This window comes from Branchiostoma floridae, chromosome 2 (genome assembly GCF_000003815.2).
Source record: "Branchiostoma floridae strain S238N-H82 chromosome 2, Bfl_VNyyK, whole genome shotgun sequence".
Classification (NCBI taxonomy): Eukaryota; Metazoa; Chordata; class Leptocardii; order Amphioxiformes; family Branchiostomatidae; genus Branchiostoma; species Branchiostoma floridae.
This window is the reverse complement of record NC_049980.1, coordinates 8,048,736-8,058,011: the sequence shown is the minus strand read 5'-3', so window position 1 is coordinate 8,058,011 and position 9,276 is coordinate 8,048,736. Positions and strand designations below refer to the sequence as shown.

At 41.2% G+C, this 9,276-nt stretch overlaps 1 protein-coding gene across 3 annotated transcripts; it reads right to left on the bottom strand.

Moving 5' to 3' along the window:
• Positions 1-416: 416 nt before the first annotated feature.
• On the bottom strand, positions 417-5,875 carry LOC118410635 (galactosylceramide sulfotransferase-like). Of its 3 annotated transcripts, XM_035812417.1 has the most exons (3): positions 2,913-3,155; positions 2,620-2,799; positions 417-2,133 (listed from the first exon to the last, which is right to left on the bottom strand). In XM_035812417.1, exons 2-3 carry the CDS (start codon positions 2,778-2,780, stop codon positions 900-902), a joined length of 1,395 nt encoding a protein of 464 aa, XP_035668310.1. In that variant the 5' UTR covers positions 2,781-2,799; positions 2,913-3,155; the 3' UTR covers positions 417-899. The 3 variants fall into 3 exon arrangements, with proteins under 3 accessions (XP_035668310.1, XP_035668312.1, XP_035668311.1); XM_035812419.1 differs by lacking the exons at positions 2,620-2,799; positions 2,913-3,155 and adding an exon at positions 5,850-5,875; XM_035812418.1 differs by lacking the exon at positions 2,913-3,155 and having other exon boundaries at positions 2,620-2,876.
• Positions 5,876-9,276: the final 3,401 nt, after the last annotated feature.

Sequence of the window (9,276 nt, the reverse complement as noted above, 5' to 3'; positions counted from 1 at the left end):
TTCGATGAGCAGAAATAGACAAACTATTAGCCCAACTGAGTAGCATATGTTCGATTGGCAAAGATTCACGGAATTATGCATAAATTAGTCCGCGCGTGCGCAGTTGTATCATTCCTTTGGAGGGTGAAATTTCTCGAGAAGGGATTGACGGATCGTCATGATATTTGGAATGTAGATAGCTTCGGATATGCCTTCTGTAATTAAGGACTATCAATGCAAATCAGGGGCTAATTTGCATAATTAATGAGGACAATTTATTAATCCACATCATTTCATAATAGGACACTCAAACATGACTAATGTAACTCAAACATGACTTATGTAACTGAAATATAGAGAAATATCGACAGACACCCATCGTACAAATTGTTACCTAGTTTGCACAATTCATGAGAAAGTGTTATAATAGCATAATGTCAAAGGATGAGAATTTAATTCTTGCGACATTTGGCATTATAATGGTAAACTGCAAAAACTGCAAACTGGAGTTTAGTAGAAAATGCTCCTTGCTAAGACTTTTATATTCATATGAGCATTTTGTTATTTAGATAGAGAAGATATGATTTATGCAAAAGAGGACCTCATTTGTGGAATCAATGAGAAACATTTACAATAGGTCACTCCTCACTCATAAGAAAGTCAAACCTCCTTTCTTGTTGTCAGCAATGCCCTACAAACATTAATCGCGTAAAATGCATATTCATACAGTCAGGCGAATGGATAGAACACGAAAAGTAAAGCACACCAACACCAACAATCATTCATACTTATAAACAATAAAACCGTCGCCATGGCAATAATTTTCGCATCAGTTTTTGGGCTTCCTAGAAGATGACATCCATATAGCTTACAGAAACACAATCACTAAGAATATCTAACTTTTAAAACGCTGTCTTTTGTCATTGCACGTCCTGTTCGTACGTCATGTTGAAGACATTAGAAAGTAGTGTTTGATCCAGAATTTTCAGATGGTTGAATTGTATAGCGCTTCTGACTGTATCTGAACCGTTTTTCACCATCAGCTTGTGTTTCTTTTTCAAAACGTATTCCCAGTCCTGCCATTCCATTCTCAGCTTTAGGCACAAGTGCGGATCTATATCAAACTGATCGTGCCAAGCTGTTCTCGGAATTGTCTGCCTTCCCGCTGCATTGTTAACTTCCCACGTAGTAACTAGCGTTACATTTGGTACCTTCTTGATTGCTGCCCTAGCTCTACGAGTGACCAGTCTCTTCTGAACTTCGAATTCCAGGATTGCCTTGGTACAGTATGTGGTCATTGACTGCAGTACGTTTTCAAAATGGCGCACCTCTTGGTGAAAATCGTTGTCCTCGTCTTGAATTTTCTGCCAAAGCGTCGCATTGAAATGATCATACAAAAAATAATCCACATTGCTCCAGCGACGATGAGCCTCAACTAAACTTGCATTTTCTGTTGTAGGTTTTGTATATTTCCGTAGATTTTTGGGACTAACGTTATACAGAATGTCTTTCAACTTCCAGCACATCATCCGCCTCAACAATACAAGCGATTCGCTGAAGTGCTCTAAAATAAGAACCAAATCAATTTCTCTAGCTATCTTTTGAACAAACTCATCGACAGAGGATCGGTCATCAAAAAGTCCTGGAGGGAATCCAAGATCGTACGCCATGAAGTTCTTGGAAAGGGTGTGAGGTGCTTTTGACCGGGCAACGAGAGGAATTTGGTATTTTTCGGGATCTTTCAGGAACGAAGCAACAGGGTCTACTCGAACTCCTTTCAATTCAGGGAACCTTTTGGCAAGGCCATACCAGTTGAAAACAGATCTGAGTTGAGCTAGTGGATGTCTAAGTATAGCAATGTAGACAGTATCGGGAGGCATGATATGATCTAACAACTTCCTATGATAGACAGTGTGATCAACTAGAAGGTTAAATGTGCCGTCCGCCGACGGAATGAAGTCTTCTCGTTTGAAGATGTTGGGCCAGCCGATGTCACTATTGATATTCATTGGAAGAACGAAGGTCAGGTTGTGTTCGTAGCCGAAGCGTTGGAAGATGCAGGTTGCTGTTGTTCCTCCTGCTTTGTGTACCTTCACGAACACGAAGTTTTGCTTGACGTCACAGATTTCTTCACCACGTGTGCCGGAAAATTTCCTGTTAATGAATTTTAAAGGAAATTGGTCACTAGTAATACTTTCTGATGCGTTTCCGAACAGTCGTTATCTCATCTTCTTTACTTGTTTATTACCGATACATGTAATACATATAGAAAGTTTATTTGCAAGTTCATGCTCGGAGGCTAATTGCAAGTACATGGTGGAAACATAGGAGACATACATTTCAGTGATAAACATTATTGTAAAAAGTGGCTAGATCTACTCAAATCCTTGTGTTAATTATTTCTAAACGGGTTTAGGTTGACTTCTTTTTTTGGAAGCAGACTCTGAGTAAGGTGACATAATATGAATATTACACCAGGACTTAGAATTTAAAAAAAATACACTCTATCTAGATCAGGATATCTGCACTCGACATGAGGGGGATACAGACACAGTCACGCTTGGGACAGTTTGATTTGGGGAACCTTGCCTTCGAGCTACAAACTTCATGAATATATTAATGAAGCGCAAGTTACAGTACCTGTTGGGCATCTTGTGAGGTGGCGCCCAGTTTGAACTCGGCATGCTGTCCTCATACATGTTTGTGGAAATGAAGCCGATCCCAACGAAGACGAGGAAACCCAAAAAAGTGCAGCCCCAAAACGCCGTAGTCATTCTCGAGCTCGCCATGTGAGTCACCATGTCTGCAACTTTGATGATCCTATATTTAGAAAAGACCGTTAGATTATTGCAGTTCCAGAGCAAGCTGCCGGCTTTTGGTTTGGGGGGGGGGGATGTGTTGTTGCTTGAGCAAAAATGATAAACAAAACTCACCTATGGTGTTCCCGTGTAGTATTCCCGCCTCAAGTGTCAGGTACAGATAACGTTTCTCTCGGCTATCTTAGTTACACGTCTTGCGTCTTTAACCCCAAGCTTTCCCTACTTAAAACCTTTGAAAATCCTTCTTTTCCTTGGAAATTTTTGCCCAACCTTGAAGGTTTTCTTTTTGTTAGAAGTGACAGGTAGGGTCTGATCTTTCCTATTTTGGTCAAAATTTCTTCAGTTAACAGTAGGGACAGATCTGAGTTATTGAGTCCTGCGGATGGCAGTAAAACTGGGTCAAAGGTGTCAGGTTTGTTTTCTTTTGTCAGCTGTGCTGGGTGAACGAGCCGAACAACCCCCTGTTTTCTTTGCATGTTTCTCAAGTATTCCCTTGTGACTAACTGCTGGAGAAGAATTTTTAAGATTGAAATAAAGGTAAGCACTTTTACAAGGACTTGTTTCACTGTCTCTTATGCTAGGTTTCAATGGGAGCAAGCAACGTTGATGTCTGACCTGTACTGGGGATGCCAAATGGGCAGAATTCATGTTTTTTACACTTAAAAGTTAAGAGGGGAGAGTTCTACGACACACAACAAAATATTAAAGCTTTCTGACATTCAATGAGCATATGACAGCAATCAATCAAACAGGTGTCTGTAAGGGCCAGGGTGGGCATCGCAAGCCTAGCTGGGAACATAGTGGCTAAGGCAGGGCAGCAGAGTAACAACATTTTTTTTATAATTTAGGGCAATCCTATAAACTTGAGCAGGTTTCTCCAAGAATATCAGACTTTATCCAGGCAGAGAATAGGATTCACTTTTCTGAGCTACCATGCCGCAGAGGAAGAAAGTCAGCGAAAAGCGTCAGAGCGTCAGGTTCAAGGTGTGCGACACACCATGGAACCAAGGTGAGAAGATCCCTCATGCTGAACGGGCAGATCCACCAACCAACCATAGGCCGACAGAAGAACAGTACAATCTCACGGTCAACACAGACAGAGATGGAGAACCAATAGGCCAGCTGCTCCACAATACCAGGGAAATAGGGGTGATTTCTCAAATTATTACATCGGTAATGAAAAAAGCTACCGCGAAAAAAAGAACCCAAGGATCAAACACGTTCTAACCATAAAATGCATATGACTATCAACCGCGCAAAATGTTAACAGTATGTTATATCAAACCAACCTCAGTACTGGAAACGCAAAGCCCGAACGAGATGGCGTATTCCGACGAGGACAACATCTGCTTGACGATATTCAATTACCTCAAGGCTTAATGCGCGATCATAACGAAGACCTGAACCACTTTACCGGGCGGCGTAGGGGTGAAAAAAACTGAAATTATTACATCCATGATAAAAACAGCTACCACGAAAAAAAATGAACGTGCGTCATTTCGCAACGGAGTACAGACGACATGCCAAACCACATACGATTGCGGCAAACGGAACATAGAGTTATAGGTGCGAACACTCAACGCATAAAGTGATCACAAGACTCTATCGCTGGAGGTTACCCTCCAGTCACAGAGTAATAACATATTGTGCACCTTGTACACACAAATTGGTATTGAATAAAAAGTTGTAATGCATGACCAGGCGTGTTATTGATATCTAGCATTGAATTTGGAAGGACATGAGCAGTATAAACATTTCTACTTAACTTAGAAGCCGAATATAAGCGAAAATGTATCGCAATATGTAAAAAAAAGTTCAAAATGTGCTTAAAAATAAATCTTCTGGTAATCATCTTAGGAACGGCACAATGAGAAACAAGTAATAAAGGGAAATAAACTGTCCTCAACTCAGTTTGACAAGGCCGACTTTGGTCCTCCATACTGTATGGCATTGTATTGCATCATTTGTATGCAGCAGAACGTTCTTTTTTTCACCTGAGTATGCAATTTTTTTCGTGGTAAATAGCTTATGATACGAACTGGTGCAGGCTTTGGACCCCTAGCAGCTTTCTATGGAACTGCAGGGGTGTTTGTGTAAAAATAATGAGGACAATCCACTGTATTTCATACCAGGATACGAAAACATATGACATATGTAGCAGAAATAGACAAAAATATTAGCCCAACTGAGTAGCATATGTTCGATTGGCAAAGATTCACGGAATTATGCATAAATTAGTCCGCGCGTGCGCAGTTGTATCATTCCTTTGGAGGGGGAAATTTCTCGAGAAGGGATTGACGGATCGTCATTTGGAATTTGGAAGAATAGGAAGAAGAATAGGAAGAACGAAGGTCAGGTTGTGTTCGTAGCCGAAGCGTTGGAAGATGCAGGTTGCTGTTGTTCCTCCCGCTTTGTGTACCTTCACGAAGGTGAAGTTTCGCTTGACGTCACAGATTTCTTCACCTCGCGTTCCTGAAAATTTCCTGATAATGAATTAAAATTGGTTACTAGTAATACTTTCTGATGCGTTTGTGAAACGCACAAGTCGTTATCCATCTTGTTTACTTGGTTATTACCGATACGTGTAATATATATAGGCAGTTTATTTCCAAGTTCATGCCCGGAGGCTAATTGCAAGTACATGGTGCGAGGCCAGCAATCAGCGACCCAGCACAAAAAGAAATGGCCAGCAAAAGTGTATTATGAGCCAAAAGGCATCAGAGAGCCTGCTATAGAGGCTAGGAGACATACATGACAGTGATAAACATTATTGTAAAAGGAGGCTAGATCTTCTCGAATCCTAGTGTTAATTATTTCTAAACGGGTTGAGGTTGACTTCTATTTTGGAAGCAGAGAAAGACAATATAATACATAACACACCAGGACTTGGATTTTAATATCTATCTAGATCAAGATATCTACACTCGTTTTGAACGAACACGAGGGGGGATGCAGACACAGTCACGTTTGGGACCGTTTGATATGGAGAACCTTGCCTTCACATGAGCTACAAACTTCCTGAATATATTAATGAAGCGTAAGTTACAGTACCTGTTGGGCATCTTGTGAGGTGGCGCCCAGTTTGAACTCGACATGCTATCCTCATACAAGTTTGTGAAAATGAAGCCGATCCCAACGTAGACGATAAAACCCAAAAAAGTCCACGCCCAAAACGCCGTAATCATTTTCGAGCTCGCCACGTTTGTCACCATGTCTGCAACTCCGACGATCCTAGGTCAAGAAAAAAAAAGAACATTAAATCATTGCAGTTCCAGAGCAAGCTGCTATGGGGCACAAACATACGCCACGTCTTCCTTTCGCCACAAGCCACTAGTATCTGTCACTAACAAATCAAGACCATTGCACGTTCAGGTAAAAAGAAATAAAGAAACAGAAGGTCTGTGGTAGTACCAAGCTCACATACCAGGGGGCCCAAAATTAACCCTAACCCTCATCTTTCGTCAGTGTCACTGACAGAAGATGGTGGATATCATCTGAAACGTCTGGCCGTTTCCAAAATCATATCCAGTTTCTTGAGTAACTGCTTTTTGGCATATCATATTACCTAGGTGTCTAACCTACATCGACGGACCCTAGCCATTGTCTTCCCAACATTTACTTACATACCAAACATTATCGCAACAATCTCAAAACTCTAAAAAACACACACACACACACACATTGACTTAAAACAATATCTACAATTTTTTGCGTGGAGATGAAAACACACAAAAAACATGGACAGAAAACGGTCACATTAACTATAAGCCAGCGCGCACCTCCATTTCTATCTATGGACCTTAGGCTAATTAGTCGCCTTGTACCATACACTTAAGCTTGTGCAAACAATACGGCAAGGGGAAGTTCACTGCTATTGTGAGACCTTGTGTGTTCAACTGTCATTCATTGCTTAGACTTACAGCTGCTGCAGTTAATGTGTGTAAAAACAAACTCCGCAACACCTACTGCTGCAACATGATCATTCCGGTGGCATTCAGATAGATCTCAGGTTGTCATTCAGTCACTCAGGCGTAAAAACCTATGTTCAGGGTCACTCGACATGCTTTTAATTAAAGGCTGCTTTGCATAGCACATCAAGGGTAACGTTCTTTTACTACATACCGTTCTGCATAGAATATCAGGGATGATGTTCTTTTAAAAGCCGCTTTGAATATATAAGGGATAATGTGCATTTACACGCCGCTTTGCATCAAGGATAAATAAAGGTCCCAGCTGTACAGACAAAGCAAGTGCACTGAGCGTGGGTGTCTTCTAAAGCTAAGGACGTGACTGCGTGCTCCAAAATCCGTCGGATTCCCTACGAGTTCGTACGGAGGCGGTACTTACCACTTACGGAACCCAAAAGATTGCTCACGTTTTGGCACGTAGACAGCACGTATTTGCACGTACAGCGGGCTGTGCCCGTAGCTTTAGCTTTAGGCAGACTAATGAGGTTAAAATAAGGAGAGAAGGCGGACGTGCTAAGTCTCTATGTACTATCTTCGTAGCTCGGGTATTTTAACCTCCTTGGGAAGATTGACTGTGACTACATGATGCTGGCTATGCTCACGTCGTCTCAACTGAATTCTACTGAACCGGAAGCCTGTTTTAACGCCGGGCAGACAAATAGAAAATGCGGCTTGGCCTACCCAACCTGCATGACATTGCTTACTTTATCTAGCCTTATAGTTGTTACGGGGCTTGTCAGTACTTCACTTCATCAAGCTTAAGAATTGCACATCGGATAACACGTTGTTTTTTTAAAGAAATACAACAGTTACAGGCCAATTACAATTATAAGTTTGGTGGGGGGGGGGGGGGGCTGTCATGATCGTGTCTTCCTGTAAGGCCACACTCAAAGACATTTACGTCATATTTTCTCCATTTTCTGTATGTTGACCATTTCTGGAGGGTAATTTCGTTTAGAAATCAGGTGAAAATTATTGGACGCAAAGGTTAACATCATCCACAAAATTCACTTGTTGTGTTGTGACTGAGCATACCTGAATATGCCTGACTCCTTATGCCTCGCGTCAGGGGACATAGGCTAGATCGAACCAGTAGATAACAAAACTAGTCATGTAAAAAACGTTACATTATACATTGTTTGTTTCAGCAGATCATTTAACTTTTTCCTAATTTTCTGGACACATGCACTTTGATAGGGAGATCGAGAGCTAAACTTAATCATTTTCTGTGTAGTCAATCTATGCTAACATGGTGAAGTATTTCTTCCGCACCCGCGGTACCTACTGATTTTCAACAGTGTCGTCCTTGCGTCCAAAGTTATGAACACAATGCATGGTTTAAGCAAGAACGGTATATAGCGTCGGACCCATGGTTTGAGCTTTGTTGGATATATTCATATTTACAAAAGGCCTCATCATTCGTGAATATGCCCCGAAATTTGAGTAGTTGTGCCCTCGGCTGTGGTAAAGGTACAAGTAACGTTACGCTTAGTACCTAGTTATATGCCTTGCTTTTAAACTTCTTTTTGCCCCAAGCTTTTACGACTTTGTGGCAGTACTATGATTACTCATTTACGAAAACAACTTGTCAATGATGTTTGACATATTTTTCAAGCTGAGAGCGAAAATGACAAAAAAACTCACATATGGTGTTCCCGTGTGGCATTCCCGCCTCCAGTTCAGTGCAATTTGTCATCGTTCACAAACCTGAGCAGTGATGACGTATTCAGTGTCTAACAAAAGACTTCTCTTCACCTTGTTTGTTTTTCTTGTCCTAGAAGTCAAGGAAAGCATGTGTTAGGAATGTTGTTGTTGCATTCGGCGATGATTCGCCAGGATATTAATGTTGATGCCGTCTTAGGCTTAGGTCACATTTCCAACCGGGGCCCGGCCAGGATGTTTTAAGAAACGAAAAATTAAAATGTATCCTTAGAAGTGTATAAAAATCATGCCCATGAATCTTATCTTGACATTTTGTGTATTTGTATATCTTTTATATCATTAGTTTTGCTCCCGAAAGCTACCCGGCCGGGTCCCGGTTTTGAAATGTGACCTAAGCTTGTCTTCTGTGGACAGCAGAGTTCGAAAAACTGAGGGTGGACCTTAATTATAGTATGATATTTTAACGAGTATGATATTTTACCGATACCTACTTGGTTCGCGCGTATACAAGGGCCAGACAAACGATGTTCGATGACGAGCGGCTTTCATATGGTACTGCAGCATAACTTCCGATCTGAAACTCATAATATGGCCATGATCTTTACATGGTAGATATGTTTTGATGTAGAGAGTAAGTGCTGTAACTTTTGTTTTAACTGCAGGACCCGATTTTGTTTCAGACTTTAGAAGAGAGTAACTAAAGAAGGGATACCGGATCGTCATGATTTTTGCTTTGTAGATAGAGTGATGATTGGCATAATAATCACAAAGAAAGCAAACGTACAGAGCCGTACGAAACAAATCACTATGCAGGATTGGAAAAAGACGTCGGCGAGTGTCGTTCGGCT

What these genes read in the sequence shown, in the direction of transcription:
- LOC118410635 (XM_035812417.1), bottom strand. Translation starts at nt 2,780, where the DNA reads ATGGTGACTCACATGGCGAGCTCGAGAATGACTACGGCGTTTTGGGGC. An exon ending in CCTCACAAGATGCCCAACAG is followed by an intron (nt 2,134 to 2,619) that starts GTACTGTAACTT and finishes ATTCATTAACAG; the next exon opens with GAAATTTTCCGGCACACGTG.